At 52.6% G+C, this 23,986-nt stretch overlaps 1 protein-coding gene across 1 annotated transcript in view; it reads right to left on the reverse strand.

Moving 5' to 3' along the window:
* GPR123 (G protein-coupled receptor 123) overlaps positions 1–22,089 on the reverse strand; it is a 28,506-nt gene extending 6,417 nt beyond the window's left edge. Inside the window, exons 1-6 of the mRNA XM_006880118.1 lie at positions 21,973–22,089; positions 20,822–20,919; positions 17,595–17,937; positions 14,654–14,781; positions 13,352–13,475; positions 2,900–3,045 (exon numbers count right to left, since the gene is read on the reverse strand). Coding sequence (XP_006880180.1) covers positions 2,900–3,045; positions 13,352–13,475; positions 14,654–14,781; positions 17,595–17,937; positions 20,822–20,919; positions 21,973–22,089 — 956 coding nt within the window. The remainder of the gene's footprint in view (positions 1–2,899; positions 3,046–13,351; positions 13,476–14,653; positions 14,782–17,594; positions 17,938–20,821; positions 20,920–21,972) is intronic.
* Between the last annotated feature and the right edge of the window lie 1,897 nt (positions 22,090–23,986).

A 23,986-nucleotide genomic window follows, 5' to 3' on the forward strand; every position in this document is an offset into this window, starting at 1 on the left:
TCAGCACTGTGATGGGTTGGTGGGGGGGTTCAGCACTGTGATGGGGACTCGGCAGAGGGGGGGAGCTCAGCACTGTGATGGGGGCTCGGCAGAGGGGGGGTGCTCAGCACCACACAGCAGGAGGATGGGGTGAGGCGTGTGTGGATTGTTGGCATTTTGCTCTGTTGTGTGAATCACTATCAGCTGAAACTGACTAGATAGCACCTAACAACAACAACAATGCCATGCTTACTGAGGGGACATTAACATTTCCCCCTTTAGGACTAGGGACGAGCAAGGATTGCCTCTAACCAGTTCCGTCTGACATTGCCCCAAAGATCCTAGCCATTGCCTATGGAAAGCAAAGATATGGAGGCATCAGACAAGAAAGAAAGATGTACCAAAGACTCATTTGCATTAACATGATTGATAATGAGGACATTCTGTGGCATCTATTGAACCACATGGAACCTGGGAGAGCCACGTGAGCCCCACTTTCTAGATCTCACAGCTCTTCCACCTTTGACGTGTCCATGGCCTCCTGTTATCAGTGAAGTTTTATAGACTAGCAGGAAGCCTTTTGGAAATGAATTAAAAAAAAAGGGGGGGATGCAATGACATAAAACCCACAATCCTATTTGTCCTTTCTGCAGGTTCTGTATTTATAAAAGACTGACTGTCACATCTATGTGGAAGTAGCAGGGCCCACAGCACTCAGTGCCATCTTGGGAAAGAACAGCGAAGTTGGGAGGGTTGGGGACTTGTGATAAAGTTGTCATAGCGAGGCCTCAGTGATGCACTGCTGCTGGGCCTCACCCAAAGATCACAGCTTTGGGGAGCCCTGTGGAGCTGTTTTCCTGGACACACTTGGGTCTCTGTGAGTCAGAATCTGCTCGGTGGTGACCGGTTTTGTTGTTCACAAGGCTCTGCAGTCGCCGTGATGTTGAAGGAATGTAGGACTAATGGGAACAGCCTGGTGTTCCCAGAAATAGAAACAGCCCCACCGCATGGCCCATCGTGCTGGGAGCAAGCGTGTTGCACCAGCCGGAATGATGTACATCATTCAGCACCTTGATCCTTCCCTCAGACTGTGGGGGTCATGGTGCTGTGTGAGGAACACACAGGCCTGTTAGCGCAGTCCCGGAATGTGCCTGCGGAGCAGATGGGAGCAGTGGGCTCCATGGAGTGGGAGGCCAGAGCACCTCATGCATGGCGATGGTAGGGTCTAGCTGAAGTTGTGGAGGTGTGTCTGAAAAGTCTCTCAATGGCGTATCAAAGCGGGGGTTCTGAGCCTCCCTCCTGACCATCAACTCTGAGGGCACAGTCCCATTGAGGTCTGCAAACATCCCAACATGGTTTCTGGGCTTGGGAATCCCTACAGAGCTGATCTGGCCTGGGACCCTGCTGTGCACCTCTTCTGGCCAGCTACTGGAGTGAGCAGGGAAGAGCCCCTGGCTGTGACCCTGTTCCCAGAGAGCTTGGGCACTGAATTCATATGCCTTTAGAGGGACAGGGCTCAGGGCTCACCAGGGACCCCTGAAACTAGAAGGGAGAGGTCTGGGGGACCCATGTCCTGGGAACTGCGTGATGGCTACTAAGTCTCAGTCAGTGACCATGGATTGCAGGTCAGACCCATTGATGGCTTTTTAGCCCACAAGGAGGCACCAGCAGCCGAGCTGATAGAGGCCCCGGGTGGGCACAGGGCCCCTCTTCCCTCCTCTGGCACAACTACTCTAGTCTCCTCATGAAGACAGAGCCCCAGAGGAGGGCCCGTCACAGCTCCTACCCCTCACTGCCCTCACACGTCTACTCTCAACTCCAGCTGCGCTCACATCCAAGTGGGTTTATTTAATCACAAGCCTCCCCTCTGAGCAGAGAGCTGGGCAGAGAGACACTGAGAGATGATGGTGTGATGCGAGAAGGTCACAGAAGTAAGAAATGCTGGTCTAAGGGAGAAGGGACAGGTGTAGCTGCTGTGGTCATCCACACCAGGGAGGTCCCTGGAGCCCCTGTCCACATATGACCACAGGGCAGCATCCACTCGGGGTAAAGCTGAGAAGGTGGGAGGGCAAGAATGGAGGATGAGGAGGAACAAGAACCAGAGAGAGGGGGAGAGCGAGGAAAGTGATGCTGCCACTGGGGTGGTAATCCACGCCAGAGAGCAAAATGTCAGTGAATGCTTGAACCGAAAACCAATCTGCTCTGTAAACATTAATTCAATTAATAATAAAAAAGATTTTTAAAAAAGGAAGAAATCCTGCCAGAGTCCCAGCCTGGGAACAGGGGAGCCCGTCCCTGAGCTACTGAACTCTTCACTACGTGGGGTCTGTTTCTCAGAGACCCTGGTGCATGACCCAGCTTCCTCGGGCTGGTGCTCACATCCCAGGTCAGTGAGAGTGGCCGGTGCCGGCGTTGCTGTTAGGATCAGCCTCTGCTAAGGAAAGCAAACTGGCAAAGGCCCTGAGCTCAGTCCCGAGCAGCAGTCATCCTTTCTGGGCTGTGGACGGCCTCAGTGTAAGAGAGTGTCCAGTGGTACCTTCACGTGGCCTTCATGGTGCCGACCTGCAGCAGCCTCAGTCAACCTCCGTGGGCTCCAGAGGGCAGGCAGGAGGTCCCTACCCGAGCCCTCATCCCAGGGGACCACAGACACACAGCACCCTGGTCCTGTGTTCCAGGACCCTCCTGGCCCGAGTCACTTCATGGTCGAGAGGTTGACGGGTCTGGAGACAGTGCGTCAATGAGCAGCGCCCAAGGTACCCAGCCCACCTCACCCCACAGGGCATGCCAGTGCCAGGACCAGTCTGGTCCAGCCACAGTGCTATGACCTGTAGACCCAGCTTGGCCCTGGGCTCTGCTTTTAGACCCTCTGGGCAAGGACAGAATGGAGGGCCTCAGTGGTGGCTGTGCAGCTGGACGTTACCTGAGCAGTGGCTGCCGGGGGGAGGGTGGCTGGTCTGTGCTGGCACACGGTGGGGCCTTCCTGGTCACCTGCTTGTAGATGTTCCTGGCAGTCACTCCGATCCACAGCATGGTGGCCAACGTGGAGTAGTGTAGCAGGATGCCCACCTGGGAAAGGAGAAGGTGTCAGCTTGACCCCTAAGCTCCAGAAAGCCCAGCCCAGCCTGCCTCCCTCCATGTCTTCAGGGCCAAGGATGAGACAGTAGGGGGCAGGGGCTTCTCTCAGGCCATGGGGACCCCTCAGGGGAGATGTTGGGCTGAGAAGCCACATAGCTAGCGAACTGTACTCCTCTGCCCAAGATAGGGGGACTGGGAGGTCTGGGGGCCTGAGGTTGTGGAAGATCTGGGGTGCCTGCATTTCTAAGAGGGTATGCTGTGCGTGCACATGGCCACAGGATCAGGCCCTGGACCTTGGAGCTGAGGCTTTCATAGCTGAGGAGTCCTGGATGCAGAGGTTGTGACCCAGTTGGGGGCTAACTGACCCTGTCACATGTGATTGGATAGAACTGGCCCTGATGACAGAAACCACACACATTGAGTCACCACAGTGGCTACCCAGCCCCACCACGTCTTTGCCTTCTGCTGGTCCTATGAAATGAAGCTACCTGTGAAGCAGCAACCTGGCACTTTGCAGTGATAAAGAGATCACAGCTGTAATTGGATAGGACATGCTGTTTAAGGAACAGAGGTTCTCTGGGGTAGGGGTCTGAAAACTTGGTGAATTCATGCTGGACTCTGACTTGAGAGACTACAGTCAGAGGTGAGAAAGTGGGGTGAGATGGGTTCCAAGCTCTGTGTTGATGTTCCTGTGACCCCCAGAGGTGCTTCTGGGTCAAGACCCTGCCAAGTCTGTGGGCGGAGTCCTGACCCTGACTGTGGCTGTGAGTGTAGAGGAAGGGTGTCCCTTTTCTGAAGGTGCCATCTTTCTTTCCAGAGGACAGTGGCATGTTGGTTACTGTCACACGTAAATAGGAGCTCTGCAGAGTGACCCAAAGCACTGGCCGGTCCTGGGGCTGCAGGACCGATAGAAGGCCTGGAGACAGAATCTGACCTGACCATCTGTGCGGCCTGATGCAGCTGGGGACAAGCTAGTGGGCTCTCCAAACAAACAAGCAGAATGCAGCCTCCTCACAAGCCACTCTGGGTGACGTGAGGTCAATGTGAAATGCCACGAGGCTGCTTCCTTCGGAAAGAAGCTGTCACACACTCCAGTGTGGTTGTCACGTGAACATATGGCTCCTTGCATTTGGTAATATACTGCAGCACAAGTGTGGCTTCATCAGAAACGGCTGGACCGCTGGTCAGCAAGCCTGGGCCCAGTGTTTCTCCAGCAGCCTGGGAGTCCGAGTGCTCCACCTCAGAGCTTTTAGTATCAGATTTGGGTTTTACCTGCTCCAACAGGTTTTGTTGCCATCTTTCATTCCACTCCCTTACTAATAAGGGGACCCTCAGTGGGATGATGAGACCCAGGAGCTGCAGCAGTGATCCCCACTATACCAAGGACCACGAGGACGTCTCAAGGCTGGACTTTTATTCTGCCCCCATGAGCTGGGGCTGGCTCGGCCTCAGGCTCCATGGCATGGTGCCGTGTGCCCTCTCCTGTGCGTGGCCACCATCTGCAGTCTCTGATGAGCTGTCTGCTCAGATCTTCTGCCACTTTGCAATCACACTGTTTGTTTTCTTGGTGCTGAGTGTTAACCGTTATTTGTCTCTTTCAGATCCAAGCCCTCATCAGCTGTGTGTTTAGTATCCGTTTGCTCCCATCTGTGCTTGTCTTTTCTCTCTTCTGACAGCATCTTCCCTGGGCAGAAGTTTTCACTTTCAACAAAGTCATTGTTTTGTTTTCTGAGACATGCTTTCCTGTTGCTTCTGAAAAGTCCTTGTAAACCAAGATCCCCTGCATTTTCTCCTGCAAAATTTTCTAGAGGTTCTCGCATCAAGGTCTGTGGTCCATTTTGAGTTAATTCTTGAGAAGCATGGAAGCTCCGTGTCTCCATTTCCTCAAGGTGTCTGTCATGATGGCTGGTCCACTCTGTCCACTGAGATAATGGAGACTTCATGATTGATAAAAGGCCGCCGAGTAACCTTAGATGCTCACTGCTGAGTGGAAGAGCCCACTAGTGTGAGAGGACCACAAAGTGCATAATTTCAACTAGACAACATTTTAGAAAAGGCAACCTCTGTGTACTGAAATGGTCAGTAGTGGCCAGGGGTCTAGGTGTGGGTGGTGAACGGGAGGGACTGGGGCATTTTTAGGGCAGTGAAGCGATTCTGCATGATAACTATTCTAGTGTGACCTTGTGCGTTTGTCCCGTCACAGGACTTCTCTTGCAGAAAGTGAGCCCGGGTGGAGCTGTGAGACTTGGTAACAATGTATCATTTTCAGTTTACAAATTGCAACAAATGAATGTCAGTGGCTGATGAAAGGAGAACCAAAAACAAGGAGCAGAAGTCCTCAGGAAGCCTCCACATTTTGTGCACAGTTTCTTTGCATAACAAAATGACTCCAAAAGAGTCTATTCAAGCCCAAGATGGTGGGGCCATGTTTGGCCCCTGACAAGGCTCTCTGCCCTCCATCCTCTCAGGCCACACCTTCAGCTTTCACACCTCATGCCAGCGCTGACACTGTTTATCATGTGTCCAGCAGTGGCCATCTGTGTGTTTATGATGTCACCTAATACTTTTAATGGTGCTCACAGTCATCTCTGTTGCTATAACAACCATCTGTTCTCTGCAGCCAGAAGTGCTGGGTCTTCTCTCAATGCTAACTTGGATCAGATGGGGGCAGCTGGCCCGAGGACCCCAGGCAGGCACCAAGGGCAGGCTCCACGGGAAGGGTGCTGGTATTCAACCTGCCCCAAGGCCTAGCTCTCTGTTCTCTCTGTTCCGCACCTGTGAGGCTGCACGTGGGTGACCCCAGGTAGAGGCTCTGCTCATTGGAGAGCTCCAGACCCCAGTGGAGGCCTCATTTAAGTCATGGTAAGGAGGGACAGCACCTGAAGATGGCCAGAGAGCCAACCCATCCCTCTCTCTCCTGTTTACTCTTCTTAAGTTTTGGGGTTTTGGTTAAGTACTTGTTCCATTGATGTCTGACAGGCACAGAGGGGTCCTGGGAGTGAGCCTGCTGGATGGAAGATGGACAGGTAGAAGGTGGATGGACACATGGACTGTTAGTGAAGGACAGATGGAAGGACAGGCAGAGGATGGTCAGAAAGACAGGTGGGTAAGCAGGAGGTGTTCTGGGTACCATTTGAAGTAGAACCAGCTTCAAGGACTTGAGCCAATTTCCTACCTCCACGTGTAGGTTCCTTCCTGGGGGCTCAGAAATCTTCTGGGCACAAGGTGGCATGTTTATCTGATGACCTCGGTCCTCCTAGGCCCCAACCCTTAGTGCCTTTGCCACCTGATACCATCGTGGAGATCAGGTCTCTGGCCCTGAGCTGAACTGTCCAGGAGGGCACAGCTCCTCTGGCCACAGGCTGCATAACCCAGTAAGCATGACAGTGTCCTGCGGCCAGTGGGTCCGGCAGCCTGCAGTTCAGCAGCATGATCAGAAACCTGAAGCATACTCTGGTAGCATCCTTCCCAGCCGTGCTGGCCTAATTTCCCGATGTGCATCTGTGTAGACATGCATGCTCACCGTCACTCAGGCCTGTGGCATCTGGAGGTTCCAGCAAGGGCACTACCTGAGAGAGGGCTCTAGGCCCAGCTGTGCTGGGTGATGGTGTCATACTGGCTGTGGACCCAGTTTCAGTTCTATGAGGTTGACATGGAATGACCACAGAGGCAGGCCCAGCGGTGTGGACAGTCCAGGGGCAGGGTGTGGGCTTGACTCCCAGGATAAATCTTGCTAACCTGCCACCAGTAGGACCAATAGGCAATGTCATGATGGATGGAGAGGAGATTGAAACTGTCTATAGTATCATCTTGCTTGGGTCCACGATCAACACCCTTGGTACCAGCAGTCAGGAAATAAGGAGACGTATTGCAAAGGGAAAGCCTGTAGTTAGGGGACGCTCCAAATTGAGGAGTAACGATGTCAGTTTGAGGACTAAGATGCATCTGACTCAGGCCATGGCTTTTCCAATTACTAGCTATACATCTGAAACTTGGAAAATAAATAAGGATGACAGAAGAAGAATTGATGCCTTTGAGCTGTGGTGTTGGAGAAGAGCACTGAATATCCCATGGACGGCCAAGAGAACGAACAGATATGTCTTGGAGAGGATGCAGCTGGAGTGCTCTTTGGAGGTAAGAATGATGAGGTTCTTCTCACATACTTTAGACATATTGCTAGAAGGGGCTATTCCTCAGAAAGGGACATGATGTTGGGAAGGGTGGAGGGTTGGGCACATGAGAGGAAGACCCTCAACCAGGTGGATTGACACGGCGACTGCTGCAATGGGGTCTGTATGTCAAAGTGTGAGGATGGTGCAGGACAAGACTGGGTTCAGATCTTCTGTTCATAGAGTCACTAAGAGTCGTACTCAACTCGACCGCACCTAACAGCAACAACAACAATAACCTCCTGCCTAATAATTTTGGACGGTGCCTGTTTTGGCTTCTGTAACACTGCATATGCAGATAAGCAGGTGAGCAGGTCAGCGCAGAGCAGTGTAACGTGTCTGACCAATTGGTCAGGGGCGGTGATTTTCTTTCATGTTTCTGATCTGTAAGAGAGGGAGTGTCTCATTTCTGGTACAACATTTGGAGTCCCCTTGCTCTCCCTGTTCCTGCCTGTGGCCTGCTAGTAGGAACTCTCTCCAGAGGGCATGGGACCTGAAATGTTCCAGGGCCTGGGAGGAGAGGAATCCTGCTTGTGGGCCGCAGGAGGGAAAACAGAACCGGAGAAGCTGTCTGGTCCTGAACCTCTGGAGGCGAGGAGTACCTTTAATTGCCCTCACTGAACATACCTGGATATCTGGTGAGCTCAAGTTTCTGAGTGGCGGGAGAGGCTAGATGCAGCCGAGATCACCCAGTGGTCAGTGTGCCGAGATGTTGGCCCTAACCGTGGTTTCTGGAATCCTAGGATTATTTGTGATCTCTGTTGGTCTCTGTTGTGTGAGTCGTTCATTTTAAATGGAGGGAAATTGGATATTGTTAAGAAAAAAATGAAACACATAAATATTAACATACTATATATTGGCGAAATGAGATGGACTGGCAGGGGACATTCTGAGCCAGACGATCAGATGATCTACTATACTGGAGATGAAAAGGTGAGGAAAAATGGGGTTGCTTTCTTAGTTAAAAAAGTAATGTCTGGAACCATCTTGGAATACAATGTTTTGAGTGATAAGATAATATCCATCCACATACAAGGAAGTCCAGTGAATACCATCATCATTCAAATATATGCACCAACAACCAGAGCCAAAGAAGAGGAAATAGAGAAGATTTTTACCAGCTTTTGCAGTCAGAGGTCAAACATGCAATCAAGCTGCATTAATAGTAATGGGTTACTGGAATGCAAAAGTTGGGAACAGAGAAGAAGGATCAGTAGTTGGAGAACATGCACTTGGTGACAAAAATTAAGTTGGAGATAGAATGTTAGGATTTTTCACAATCAACAACTTATTCATTGCAAATTCATTTCATAAGAAACATAAAGGCAGGCTATACATATGGATTTCACCTGATTGTATGCATAGGAATCAGATCAATTACATTTGTGGAAAGAATCGCTGGAGAAGCTCAATAGCAGCTGTGAAAACTAGGTCAGGTGCTGATTATAGAACAGACCAACAACTACTCATATACAAGTTTAAGCTGAAGCTAAGGAAAATTAAATCCACGGGAACCAAAATTTAACCTTGAGTCTATCCCACCTGAATTTCAAAACCATCTCAGGAAAAGGTTTAAGGCCTTGAACACTATTGAGTGAAGACCAGATGAGCTATGGGAGGATATCAAGAATATCATGCGACGCTGGGGGCGGGGGGAGATTGTCATCCAGGGAGAATGCAAAATATCACTACAAAATCAGAGGAGGAAGAAAAGACCAAGATGGATGTCAGAAGAGACTCTGAACATTGCACTAGAGTGATGAGACGCCAAAGCAAAGGGAAGAAATCAAGATATTAAGGAGCTGAACAGAAAATTTCAAAGGGCAGCACGGGAAGACAAAGTATTATAATGAAATGTGCAAAGAACTAGAGTCATAAAATTAAAGAGGCTGCACTTGCTTGGCATTTCTTAAAGCTGAAGGAACTAAACAAATTCAAGCCTCAAGTTGCAATACTTAAAGATGCTTTGGGCAGAATATTAAATGATCACAGAAGCATTAAAAGAAAATGGAGTATACAGAGGCATTGTACCAAAATAAATTGGCAGCACAGAAGAATTTGATGAAACAGCATAAGAGCAAGAGCCTGTGGTGATGAAAGAAGACGTTTAAGCCCCTCTGAAAGAATTGGCAAAAAACAAGGCCCCAGCAATTGATGGCATACCAATCAGCATATTTCAACAAAAAGATGCTGCCCTATATGTGCTCAACAAGTTATGCCAAGAAGTCTGAAGGACAATCACCTGGCCAACTGACTGGAAGAGATCTATATTTGTTCCCATTCCAAAGAAAGGTGACCTGACAGAATGCATAAATTGTTGAACACTATTATTGATATCACATGGAAGCAAGATTCTGCTGAAAATTATCCAGAACGACTGGAACAGAGAACTGCCTGAAGTGCAGTCTGGGTTTAGAAGAGGTCATGGTACTAGGGATATTGTAGCTAATGTCAGATGGATCTTGGCTAAAAGCAGGGAGTTCCAGAGGTATGTCTTTCTGTGTTTCATTGACTATGCAAAGGCATTTGACTGTGTACATCACAACAAACTGTGGCTGACTCTGAGAAGAGTGAGAATCACAGAATACTTGATTGTGCTTATTCAAAACCTATACTTGGACCAGGAGTCAGAGGTCAGAACAGAGCAAGGAAACACTGCATGATTCAAAATTGGGAAGGGTGTACAACAGGGATATGTCCTATCTCCATACTTTTTCAATCTATATGTAGAACAGATTATCTGGGAAGTGGGGCTCTATGAGGAGAAATGTGACATCAGGATTGGAGGAAGACTCATCAACAATCTGCCTTATGCAGATGACACAACCCTGCTTGCTGAAATTGAGGAGGACCTGAAGCGCTTACTGCAGAAGGTCAAGGACTGCAGGCTTCAATATGGATTGAAGCTCAACACCAAGAAAACAGATTCTCACCACTGAACCAATTGGCAGCATCATGATAGATGGTATAGTTGTTGTTGTTGACTGCCTTTGAGTCAAGCAAGACTCATAGTGGCCCTATGAACAAAAGGCCTGAAACCTTTCTATAACTATCGACATTTATCAAAGTTCATAGAGCTTCCAGAGGCATGCTGTTTAGGAAGTGGATGCCATTTTGCTTGGCTCCAAAATCAACACTCTTGGTACCAGCAGCCAGGAAATGAAAAGATGAATTGCATTGGGAAAGTCTGCTATCAGAGATCTCTCCAAAGTCATGAAGAGCAATGATGTCAGTCTGGAGACTAAGGTGCACCTGATCCTAGTCATGGTTTTTGCAGTTACTTGCTATGCATCAGAAAGCTGCACAATGACTATGGATGATAGAAGGAAAATTGATGCTTTTGAGCTCTGGTGCTGGAGAAGAGTATTTGATATACCATGGACTACTAGGAGAACAAACAGGTTCATCCTTAAGAGGGTGAGACCAGGCGGCTCCTTAGAGGCAAGGATTCCGAGGCTTTGTCTGACATACTTTGGATATGCTGCAAGGCGGGATCAGTCCTTGGAGAGGTACGGCATGTTTGGGAGGGTGGGAGGACAATGCAAGAGAGGAAGATCCTTGATGAGATGGATTGATTCAGTGATGGGTAATGAGGGTAGGTGTGTCAGAGACAATGAGATTGGCTGAGGATAGAGGAGGGTTTAGGGCTGTTGTACATAGGGTCACTATGAGTCACAAGCAACGGCAGCACATAACAATATATTCAAGAGAGGCAGAGGTCAATGGGGAATCTAGTTATCTTTGTAGCCTTATCAGTGCAGAAGGATGTCCTTCTGAGCTCTGCAGACCCTGAAGCCAGCCGCTCCACTAGCCTGCCCCCCCACCTCCCCGCCTGTGCCTTTGTGAATGCTTCCAACTCAAAGTTGCCCTAGGAGTGTGCAGTATCAGGTCGCAACAAGGAGAGGTCTGATAGATTGATTTCACTAAAGTTGCCCATGGAAAAGGTCAATTATACTTCTTAGTAGACACTCAGGATGGACTGAAGCCTTTGCCCCTAGCAGGGAAAGTGTGCAAAGGTCTGGGGTCTGAAAACGGCCTGGCCCTTACGACCTTCATCTGAAAATGGTTGGCTAAGGCATTAGGGATCGATCACTTAGAAACTGCTCCTATAGACCTCAGTTCAGGACAAATAGAAAGAATGAACAAACAGAACCGTTAAAAGAAACTCTACCCAAACTAACTAAAGAGACTGGCAGTGGGTGGGTCCACCTCCTTCCTGTAGCCCTACTACTTGGCAGCATTAACCCCTTTGGAAATTCTTTTTGGGCAACCTTCTCCCCTGCTGCCTGTCTTAAGAGCTGTTACCCAAATGAAACAATCAATTAAGTCCCTTCAGGCTCTGCACCTCCTGACCTAAAGGAACTTGTCCACTGGAACCTGAAGTTGCAGTGAACTTCTGTGACCTGTCCTCCCAGGACTTTAAGAGATGCCTGACGAACAGCCTGCAAGCTCAATGGAAAGGGCCTTACACGTGAGCCTGATCACCCCAACGGCTGTCAAAGTACCTGGAAAAGCAGAATGGCTTCACTGCAGCCCGTGAACGCAGTGAACGCCCACCGACACACAGGACAGAGACATGGACTGTCTCAAGGGAGGGGCCCACGAAAGCAAGGTTGAGTAGGGGATGGGATCAGCTAGAAAAGCATTTCTACAGTTAATTCTGCCAGCGGGGAGTAGTATTAATAGGCCCCTGTGTTGATATGTGTGTATTTTTCTAAAGCTACGATCTGTTCAGTGTTTTTTTACAGATCTATTTATATGACATTGTTAAGGTTGGTCTTTTGATGAGAGGGAGGATGTCATGGTCAATTGTCTACTTTGTTAATCAAAGAATTGATTAATAAAAGTGAGAAGTGCAGAATGTTCCATGATCCTGACAGCTTGACTGCCATTTAAATCTTGCTAACCTCCTGCCTAATAATTTTGGATGGTGCCTGTTTTGGCTTCTGTAACACCGTTTGCATGTGCAGATAAGCAGGTGAGCAGGTCAGCGCAGAGCAGTGTAACATGTCTACATGTCTGACTAATTGGTCAGGGGCGGTGGTTCTCTTTCGTCTTATGGGAGACGGGAGACAGTAAACCTTGGCCAAGAAATAAAAGCTTCTGATCTGTAAAAGAGGGAGTGTCTCATTTCTGGGCATAACAGGCTGGACTCTGTTCTCTTGACCCTGGAGGACCTCTTCAGTCCCCCGTCCGGCTGCTGCTCCTCCTCCATCTTCGGCTGAGCGCAGCCTCTCTTGGGGTGGAGCCCAGGCTGGGCTCTTGCTGTCCTGGGTCCCTCCGGGGGATTCCTGGGGCTTCCTGCACTTGAGGTTGGGACTCCTGGTCACCCCGAGCTAGAGTCTCCCTGGTCCCACGTTCAGAAATCCACATCCACAGACCTCAGCTGGCCAAAAGGGACTGGCCCCTGCTCCCGCTCCTACTTGCTCCTGCCCCTCTGCTTGTTTCTGCCTCCCTGCTTTTGTCCCTTCCATCTCTTCCAGACCCCCACTTGCTGCAGCACCCTCACCTGACCACCTGCTTCCACCTCCCTGGCCCCTGCCTGCTTCCCCCTCTCGCCTGCCCCCACTCCGCTTTGGTCCTCCACCTGCTCCTGCCACACCCCCTGCTCTAGCCCCCCACATGCTTATGCCCCCCTGCAGCATCTCCCATGAGCTCACACCCCTCCTAGTCATAGCTCCAGCCTCTGCGTGAGACCAAGAGCACCAAGTCTTTCCTGGGGATGCTGCTGGGCACCAGCCAGCCAGAGGCGACTCAGCTGACCCTTGAGCGAGGTTTTAGAGGCTGTAGATTGCACAGAAGGAGACTGCCCATCTTTCTCCTGTGGAGCAGCTGGTGGATTTGAACTGCATGCCTTTGGGATTGCAGCACAACCAGAGCTCTCTGTTCTTAAAGGGAGGGTGGCAATGTAATATCTAGTTAGCATGTTAGCACAAGCTTGTGTGGGGTGGTTCAATTTATTTACATGATCAATGCCGAGCAAAACCGTCAGCCTAGAGACTGAGCTGTGTGATCCTGGGGAAACCCCTGCTGTACCCCCAGGGAGACTCCAGAAAATGCACTCAACTCATAAACAAGACGATTGTTGCAGATGCCCTTCCAGCAGGATTGCCAGGGGCTGCACTCACCGCTCGGCACAGGATAGGGTATGCAGTGCGGTTAATGCCACCGGCGAACACCGTGAAGGTCAGCCCTGCGTGGAAGCAGAAGTTCAGTAGTGTGTGCCGGCCTTTCCTGCTGATGCGGATGGCGCTGTGGGAGAGGAAATGATGCTGAGGACCTGGTACTTGTGGGTGGAGTGTGGATGCAAGCGCCCGTACCTGGCCACGAGCCCTGGGATGGAGAAGGGAGCGGTCTGTGGTTGCAGGCCAGCAAGAACTTGCTGCACTGGGTCCCAGTTAGGCTGCCAGTGCCGAATCTCCCTACAGTTCACAACAGTCAGGCTCTTGTTGGATCTGCAGCCAGCTCCCTTCCCTCTAGGTGGATGTCAAGGCCCAGAGCATAGCTGCTCAGTCAGAGACAGAGAGCGCAGGGGATGGCTACAGGGCTACAGGGCCTGCCCATGGCTGCCTGTGCCCATGGCTGCCTGTGCCCACAGCTACAGATGCGCACACAGCCTGCACCCCCAGCCCACATGTGGACCAGCATGCAACCATTGCTGACACTATGTCCATGACCAATCATGGCCACCTCTCCATTCCTGACCCTGACTGTGGCCACACTTATGGCATGCTTGGATCATGACAAGGTCTTGGTAATGGCCACAACCTTCACTGGGACTTTGGAGGTACCCAAGCCTCTAGCCATGCTCATGACCTTGGACATACCAAACCCCTGTCCATGCCCATGATATTGGATGTAATAAGCCCATGACCATGAGCATAACTTGTAACGTACCAAACCCCCTCTCCGTGACCATAGCCTTGGACATACCAAGCTCCTGACCCCTGTCATGGCCATGACCATGTTCATCCCCTGCTGGTGACTGTTGTTGTGGTCATGTCTGGGAGTTACCCATGTCTCTGATTTTGATCATTGCCTGGACACCGACCACGGCCATCTTCACAGTGCAGCTCCACATGGTGCAGGCACACCAAGGCCATCCCACTCACCTGGGAGAGGCCAGCCAGGAGTCAGCTCAGGAATTGATGACTAGTCACAGAGTTCAAGAGTGGAGGGGACTGCTTGGACTTCCTGGCTGTGGGCTTCTGACAGCCTCACTGCCAAGGAAGAACTGACTTCTCCCAACTCGACAGGACCCTGGGCAACACTGAGAAGACCCCCATGGCTGCTCAGAGGCTGCCTTCCTCTCTATGGCCAGTACCCGCCACAGGCCTAGGTTGCAGGTGGTGGCACGTCTGCATGCTTTGTGACTCCCTGGGAAGAGTGTGGTGTGGGGGATGTGTGGCACCTCGCCAGTGCTGGCTCACCTGTGGTGCACCATGTAGGTGACGACTGAGGCAAGGAGACACAGCAGCATGACGGCGGTGCAGGCGTACACCACGGGGTGCAGGAGCTCCCCTGGGTGCTGGGGTGGGGATAGGACAGTCTTCAAATCCTGGAGATAGAAAGGAGAGAGGCTGTGACCACGTGGCTTCCACTTCTCTGCAGCTTGCTCTTGCCTTTTATCCTGGAGTCACTGCTATCTGGCTTTCAGAAATGGACACTTCTACTGGGACAGGGGGGGCCAGGCTAGTGGGGCCTTCTCAGGCGGGTGAAGCTGCGATGGACTTGCTCTTCCCAGGCTGATGTTCAGTTCCCAGGGCAGCATTCCCACTACACCCTGGAGGTCCCACACGGCCCCTGTCGTTCTTGGATGCTGGTAGAGAAGCCTGGTGGCCTAGCGTAGCTGGCAGGCTGCTAACAGAAAGGGTGATGGTTTGAACCCACGAGTCACTCTGTGAGAAGGATGGACAGTCTCCTTCCTTAAAGATTTACTGCCTTGGAGGCTGCTGGAGTTGGAAAGGAGCCCTGACAGAAGTGAGCCCACACCTGCCCTACTGAGCCCCCTGCAGAGAGCATCTCACAGCAGCCCACAATCACATCTGCAGACCCCACATCAGTGCCCCTCTGAGGTCATCCTGCCCCTCCATCTCCCTTGAAGGCTCCAGGATCTGTGGCAGCAACTTGGCTGATGGCACAAACCAGTTTCCACTGTCATACACATCTTCCCTCCAGTGTTGGCCTTACCACCCGACACCCCTATCCACTTGGTACCTGCAAAGCTCCACTTAGACGTCAGACTATTTTGGTCAAAGGGGAATTTAACCATATCTGTATTCAGGAGTCTGCTTTTGGATAGTGCAAACAGTAAACATTCTTGACTGCTAATCCAAAAGTTGGAGGTTTGAATCCAACCAGTTGCTGTTATGTGCCGTTGACTCATTTGCAACTCATAGCGACCCTATGTACAACAGCCCTAAACCCTGCTCTATCCTGTGCCAATCGCACTGCCTCTGACACTCCCATCCCGATTACCCAGTCACTGAATCAGTCTACCTCATAGAAGGTCTTCCCCTCCTGCACTGTCCCTCCACCTTCCCAAGCATGATGTCCCTCTCCAAGGACCTGTCCTTTCTTACAACACGTCCAAAGTATGTCAGACGAAGCCCCAGAATGCTTGCCTCCAAGGAATAGCCTGGTTTAAACCTCCCCAGGATGAATCTGTTTTCTTGGCAGTCCATGGTACATTCAATACTCTTCTCCAGCACCACAGCTCAAAGGCATCAATTCTCCTTCTGTCCTCCCTAGTCATTGTCCAACTCTGATGCATAACAAGTGATTGCAAAGACCATAGCCTGTATCAGATGCACCTTAGTCTCCAGAGTGACACCATTGCTCTTCAGTACCCTGGAAAGGTCCTTAACAGCTGACTTTCCCATCGCAATAAGTTTTTTGATTTTCTGGCTACTGGTGCCAAGAGTATTGACCATGGAGCCAAGCAGACTAAAGTTATTAACAACCTCAATCTCTTCACCATCCATCCTGATGCTGCCAATTGGTCCAGTGGTGAGAATCTTTGTCTTCTTGACATTGAGCCTCAATCCATACTGAAGGCTGCAGTTCTTGACCCTCTGCAGCAAGCATTTCAGAATCCAACCAGAAATAAGGTAAAATAAAGGTCTGGTACTGTATGGGCTGAAAAAGACCTGGAGCACTTGCTGCAAAAGATCAAGGAATGTAGTCTTCAATATGGATTGAAGTTCAATGTCAAGAAGACAAAGATTCTCACCACTGGGGCAATTGGCAGCATCAGGATGGATGGTGAAAAGACTGAGGTTGTTAGCAATTACAGCTTGCTCAGATCCACAATCAACACTCTTAGCATTAGCAGTCAGGAAATCAAAAGATGAATTGCATTTGGAAAATCTGCTGTCATGGACCTCTCCAGAGTACTGAAGAGCAATGATGTCAATCTAGATACAGAGGTGCGACTAATCCAGGCTATGGTTTTCTCAATTACTTGTTATGCTTCAGAAAGTTGGACAATGACTAAGGAAGACAGAAGAAGAATAGATGCCTTTGAGTTGTCGTGCTAGAGACGAGTCTTGGATATACCATGGACTGCCAAGAAAACAAATAGGTCTGTCTCACTTACTTTGGGCACACGGCCAGGAGAGATCAATCCTCAGAGAAGGACATCAAGCTTGGAAGGGTGGACGGACAGTGCAGGAGAAGGAGACCTCAATGAGATGGATTGATACAGTAACTGGGGCAATGGGGGTTGGTGTGTCAGAATTAGTAAGACTGGCTCGGGACAGGGAAGAATTCAAAGCTGCTGTACATAGGGTTGCTATGAATCACAGGCAACTCAACCAATAACACATTCACTGAGGTTTGGAAGTAGGAGTAGTATCCACTTTCTAAACAACTTGCCTCTGGAAACTATGAACTTTGATAAATGTCAATAGTTATAGAGGGGCTTCAGGCCTTTTGAGTCGCTATGAGTCGTGCTCGACTCGAAGGCAATCAGCAACAACATACTTTGGAAAAGTGAGTCTCTCCTGACATCAAGACTGTCAGAGAAGCAAAAGCAGAAAACGGGCCTGCTGCAGCTGCACCAGAAGCAGCACCTGACGGTGGTTCTAGAAAATGCTCAAGGAAGTGCCTGATGGAAAACTTGGTTCTCAGAGGCACATGGGGACTTGATTCTGCATGGGGACATTCAGGGAAGCCAGCATAGTGCAGCATGAACGGGGCCAGTGGTCCCAGAATCATGGCCATATGTGGTGAAGCTTCCCTGACAAGGTGCAGCTCCTGTGGAGGCCTGTGCAAAGAGGCCTGCTGAGGCCTGCTGTGTGGAGCATGGAGGTAGTGTGCAGGGGAACATGGGGGCCTGCTGTGTGGAGGGCACAGGGGCAGGAGGCCTACTGCGCAGAGGGGACTGAGGTGGGGGGGCCTGCTGCGCGGAGGGGGACTGGGGCGGGGGGCCTGCTGCGTGGAGGGGACTGGGGCGGGGGGCCTGCTGCGCGGAGGGGACTGGGGCGGGGGGCCTGCTGCGCGGAGGGGACTGGGGCGGGGGGCCTGCTGCGCGGAGGGGACTGGGGCGGGGGGCCTGCTGCGCGGAGGGGACTGGGGCGGGGGGCCTGCTGCGCGGAGGGGACTGGGGCGGGGGGCCTGCTGCGCGGAGGGGACTGGGGCGGGGGGCCTGCTGCGCGGAGGGGACTGGGGCGGGGGGCCTGCTGCGCGGAGGGGACTGAAGCAGGGGGGCCTGCTGCGTGGAGGGTGCAGGTCATTCACGGAGGCATGAAGGGCCTGTTGTGTACCACATCCTAGTCCTTGCTGTCTTGGAGCTGCTGGACAGCCTGCTCAGCTGGTCAGGGGCCGAAGGTGCTCTGGGAGGTTCAGGCTCTGTGTCCTCCTTGTGGCTCAGTCACAGGAGCCTGTGTAGGGATAGGGCCTCTATTCTGAGTTGCTCTCTTCATGTACTGCTTGTTGTGTTGAGTGCTCGGCTGTTGATGGAAACTTTGGAGGTTCAAATACACTAAGCAGCACCTGAGAGAAAGGCCCAGCAATGCACTGTTAAAACTGCAGCCACTAAAAAAAAAACAAAAACAAACTGCAGCCACTGAGGCTCCTGGAATACAAGCTTACAGCCAGGAAATGTGTGTCTTTTCTGCACCCCAAGCCCAATGGTCAGGATGCCACCCAAACAAGCAGACTGAGAGTAGGAGAGGTGGGCAAACCATATCACATCCATTTGTCTTATGGAAGCATAACCCTGTCACCTACTCTGACCCTCATGGGGTGACTTCTTTGAGGCTGAGGATGATGAGTGTCAATGGGGCTGACATTCCAGCCTGTCCAGCAAGCAGCCTTCTGGGCTGAGGAAGGCTGATCATCCTGAGCCTGATCTGATTCCCTTGTCCTTTTAACAATAATAATTACATCTAATCGATCTGTCAGCCACTCACAAGCGCATTCCTCAGGGGAGACAGAAGGAAAAAGATAAAGAATTTATTCATAGAAACACAAATTAGCATAATTGGGATTACATTAAATAGTCTGCTGTGGACTTCTTGTTGGAAGGCTACCTGGTGAGGTGGCATGAGATGGGAGGAAAAAAGTGAATCAAGAAATGTCATGGGTCCCCCTCTTGTCATGGGGCCCCCTCCTGTCATGGGGCCCCCTCCTGTCATGGGGCCCCCTCCTGTCATGGGGTCCACTTCCTGTCATAAAAAGCATAAAGAGCAAAGCACTGACTGTTGGGCGTCATGGCTCTTGCTGTGGGTGGCGAGGGTGACTGAGTGCAATGTCTACTGAACCAGTGAGAGTAGGTGAGGTGAGGCAGGAGGACTAGGACTGCTGCAGACCAGGTGATGTCATGCCACGTCAGGCTGTGTCCCATGTCATACCATGTGAGATGACACCAGGTCACGCCATGGTGCACCCCGTCACTCCACAACATGCTACCTCCACACCACAGAAGATGACAGCAGGTCATATCTGGGAATATTACTGCTCATATCACACCATATACGGTCGTATCATGTCTCAGGATGCCGTGTAACATCACATTAGGTCATGCTGCTACATCACACAACCCAAAACACATGTAATGAGAGAGAATGTCATCTGTGTCACAGTATGCCATGGAATATCATGTTAGGTCATGGCTGTCATATCATACTCTTCAGCACCATGTCATCCCACTACACCACCTACCCTCCCTATCACGCTGTCACACCCCACCATACATATCATGCCTCATCACACCACACTGTGCTGTACATGCCACATTCCATCACAGAACACATGATACTATACCAGGTCACATCACATCATGCTACTCAAACCACATCACATGACAACATGTAGTATATCAGGTCACACCACACCTACACACCACATCTACACACCACACCACACCTACACACCCCAGCTACAAACCATGCCTACACACCACACCACGCTTATACACCACACCACGCTTATACACCACACCACACCTACAAACCACACCACACCTTCCCATGCCATACCATGCCATGCCATCTCGTGATGCCACATCATACTACACCATATCACCTTACATCTGTCACACAGTGCTGTGCCATGTCTCACCACACCACATCTCACCACAGCATCCTAACCCTATCAACCATTCTACTTAATTCCTGACCCCATGACAAGGACATTTTTTTTAAACCACAGTCTCTTGGGCAGTGAAGGCCGCCTCCTTCCATCACCACTGCCAACTCCAGACCACCAACTCCAGCCCCAGAGAAAGCAGAGTAAGCAGGAGGTGGAAAAGGGAGGTTGGGTCTGACTGAGCTCCTCAGAGTGAGGTCACTAGAGGAGACTGGGGTGCACATCTCAGGACCAGCTGAGTGCAGACACTCACAGCCCTTTGCCCAGAAGACCTGCATTCCTGCACCTGTTTGCTGAGGGCTGGGGTGCCCCTTCTCACTACTGAGAGGAGACTGAGGCCTGGTCAGCCTCACTGTGACCTGTATATTCATGCCCCCCCTCCCTGTGGAGGCATATGACCAGCTGGAAGAGGGACTAGGAAACCCACAGGGGCTGGGCAACATATCTGCACCGGCCGCCACAAGTCCCAGGGAGGGCACTGAAACCATGACCTGCTTCAGCTGTAGAAGTGACCATCCTGCCCATGGAGAGGCCTGTGCTTGGTGGGTGGAAGTGTCTTGAGCCTGGCAGAAGGGCCTCTGTGCCCTGAGCCTGATGAGGGGCCCCCCTGTGCATGGTGGGTGGGTGTTCCCCAGCAGGAGGGAAGTCTTGAGAAGAATAGGCTAGGGTCCCACATGTAACGAGGGGGGCTCCTGGGCAAGGTGATGGAGTTTGTCCTGCGCATGATGAGCTGGGGCTCTGAGAATGGGGGGCTGGGAACCGATGCATGGAGGGGAGGGGCAGGCAGGGTCAGGCCATCACCCATCCCTTAAGACTCCCAATCTTCTCTTTAATGCACTCCAGCCACTGAGCGTGGACATGCCTCACTGCAGACCACTGTCTGCATCACAGACAAGTGCCACGCTGGGGGTTGGGGGGACTTCTCAGACACGCTCTGGAGGGTTAGCTGTCCTTGTTAGAAGGTAAAATCCACCTAGGATTCTGAGATTCCAAAGCCACCTCCTAACCTGTCTGAGGTGAGCTGGATCCCTGAGGGGTGCACAATGGTGGGCAGGGCAGCACAGAGCGTGGCCTGGAGCCCCGAAGCCTGGATCCTAAGTGGGTTCTGGGTGAGAACAGACTCAGCACATTGGGACTGAGAAAGCCACTGTCTTATGACTTCACTTGGATAGACCCAGGGACCAGAGATGCCCAGTTCCTGTACTGCCTGCCCTCGAAGGCTAGAGATGGCTAGACCAGCATGGCTGTTCTGGGCAGCCAAGCCTTTAGTGGCATTGCACCAACTATCTGTCCAGTGGCCATCAAGGCCAATCTTCAGTTTGGGAAACCCAGACTGAGTTTGAGGGTGTGGCACCAGGAGGTCAGCAGGACACTAGGGGTCACGAATCTGCGACTAACACTCGGGCTTTTTGTGTGAGAGGCTCCTGGAGGGGACTGACTGTCCTAGCCACTCTCCTTCTTGGACCCAAGGAATGTGAATGAGTCATGTGGTGGACAGATAGAAGTGCCTCCTGAAGAGACCAGCTTGAGGGAGCATATCTATCCACCGTGCCCTGTGGGCCACACTCACCCCCGCATGCCACACGCTCAGATCACACATCCTCATACATACATACTCCCTCACACACACCACACACCCATATACTCATACCACACTCATACATGCACACCCTCTCACACAATCACATCACACGCACATCACACCCCACACCCCACACACACTCCACACTCATACATGCATACCTTCTCACACCCCTGCACCCCATCACACTCTCACACTACATACATCCACACTACACATACACACTCAGTCATACACACTCTCATACTTCATACACACTCACACATACATTCATATGTACATATTCCCTCATACACAGTCATTCTCTCACACACATACGTGCACGTGCACACACACAGACACACACAGAGCACTTGACTATAAACCATTCTGAGTCAGAGGCAGCCATCATCAAAATGAAACCTTGGCATCAACCCTGCAGGCTCCTTCTCCGTTAGCCCCATCATCTGTGCCTTGCACTCCAGGTCCCTTGCCCGTGTCTGGCCCTGCTGTGTCCTGCATCCCAGCTTTGGCCCTGTCCTCTCCGGCTGGCCAACTTAGAGATGCAGGGGGCAGGGCTGAGGCAGTTAATCCTACTGAAGGAGCCCAGGTCTTCTCCCTTCTCCGCTTTGGTGGGGGTGGGGGTGGGGGGTGTGCCTGGCTTTGACCCTGGAAGCTGAGCGAGGCGCTTCCATTTGTTAAATGATTCAACATTGCGGTAAGCCTGCAACTAATTAGTGTGATCCACACCGAGCCGCCAGGAGCAGCCGCCAGGGGACCTAGGTGCTCCCAGCCCTGCCCAGTCCTAGCCCATGGACTCCCCAACACAGGGACTGCCAGCACCGCCCCCCCCCAACTTCCTGCTCTGTGCAGGGACGCCTGAGCACCAGTGCACTCACCATGAGCCCCACCGAGTGACCACGCCGAGTGCTGCACCGAGGGCGGCGCCCCTGAGCCGCTTACGTGGCTCCCTGCTCCCCGCCAGCCTCCATGCGTCCAGAAGGTCAGCGTCCCAGATGGCGGCCGAGGGGCTGGGCTGCCAGAGCGAGCACCTCAGAGCCACTGGGCCTGGCTGGGCGCTGCAGCAGGCTGCACCCATCTGCAGAGACAATGGTGGGGTCAGGGTGGCCAGGACCCGGCTGCAGCCGCACCCCCGTCTGCCCAGTGCAGCTGTCCCTGAATTCTGTCCTCTGGTCATCCGCAGCCTGTTGGAATCACCAGCACCGGCTGTCTGGACGGGCGAGATTTGGGGTGACAGTCCAGGGATGCGCGCCTGGGGATTTTTAAGAGAAGGCGGCGGACGTCACCTTCCCGGTAGCCCTCACCTTTGCCAGCCCCCCGTGAAAAGGGACCGGCCAGTGAGGAAAGCAGAGGGACCAGGGCTAATTCCCACAAGCTCTGGCAGGAGCGCGCCCTACCGCAGCCACCCTCGCTGGACGCGCAGCCTGCGCCCGGGGCGCGGGAAGACCAGCTTCGTCTTCCACAAACTTGTCCAGAGCCCCGAGGGCAGAGCCCCCCGCCGCCCACTCCGGGCCCACGCCGCAGAGTCCGCCTCACCTACTGTAGCTGAGCCGCCGGCGGGGACAGCGCTGGGCCGGCGTCTCACCGCGCAGCGCCGCGTCCCCCACGCGAGCTGGGCGTGAGGATCAACAGATTGCAGGGCTGTGAGCAGGCGCCCGGCGGCGCTCGCTGTCCGGGGGCGGCTGCCCCGTGTCCGCCGCCTGACCGCCTCCCGCGGGCAGCAGCCGGAGACCTGGGGCCGGCAGCGGGCTGGCGGGCAGCCGTCACCATGGGGACGGAGGAGGCGCCGATGGCGGCTCCCTGCAGCAGGGGGAGGGGTTCCCGCCGCTGCCCGCCCGGCACTGCAGCGATTTAAAGGGACACCCGGCCGTTCAGCCTGCGCCCAGCGGCCACGCTCGCGTCCTGCGTCCAGGCGCAGCGGAACTGGACGCTCAGGAAGGAGTCCCTGTGCAGGGCCGCGCAGGTGGAGGAAAGGGCTCAGAAGCCGTCCAGCCGCCTGAGGTCCAAATGCGCCCAGGGGGACACTCGCGACCTCTCCACATGAAAGAGCAGTGTGCGCTGGTCACTACACTGGTGTAGAGCCGGCTCCAGCTGCCGGGCGTAGATGTCCGACGTGCTCACAGTTCCCTCAAATAGAATGGGGTGGCGATGGGAGAGAGGGAGGCACGCAGACGCGAGTCCGAGTCTGTGGGTAGGAAGGGGTGCTGGCCTGTTCCAGCCCCCTTGGCTGTGGATACAGAGGGAAGATGTGAAAGGGCAGCTCCGGGCTTGGGGAGAGCAGAGTGGGGGTGCAACTCACTAAGGATGCAGAGGGCGCTGTCCAGGTCCCACAGTGGCCTCCCTAAACCAGAGGCATGAGGATGGAGCTTGGCTGTGCTCCTGTGCTGGGTGAAGGCCGGGAGGGGACCTGGGGCAGTAGTTCCCCTGCTCCCCAGCCCCTCTCCATACTCTGTTCCAGCAGTGTCCCCCCTGGCCTGGCAAGGCCCAGACCTATCCTGATTGGGGACCTGGCTGAGGGAAGACAGAATCAGGGACAGAATTGAGCTTCTTAGCCCCTGTGGTTTGAATTGTGGTCTCCACAACACAAAGA

This window comes from Elephantulus edwardii, unplaced genomic scaffold, assembly GCF_000299155.1.
Source record: "Elephantulus edwardii isolate Elephantulus edwardi_28Jun2011 unplaced genomic scaffold, EleEdw1.0 scaffold00006, whole genome shotgun sequence".
NCBI lineage: Eukaryota > Metazoa > Chordata > Mammalia > Macroscelidea > Macroscelididae > Elephantulus > Elephantulus edwardii.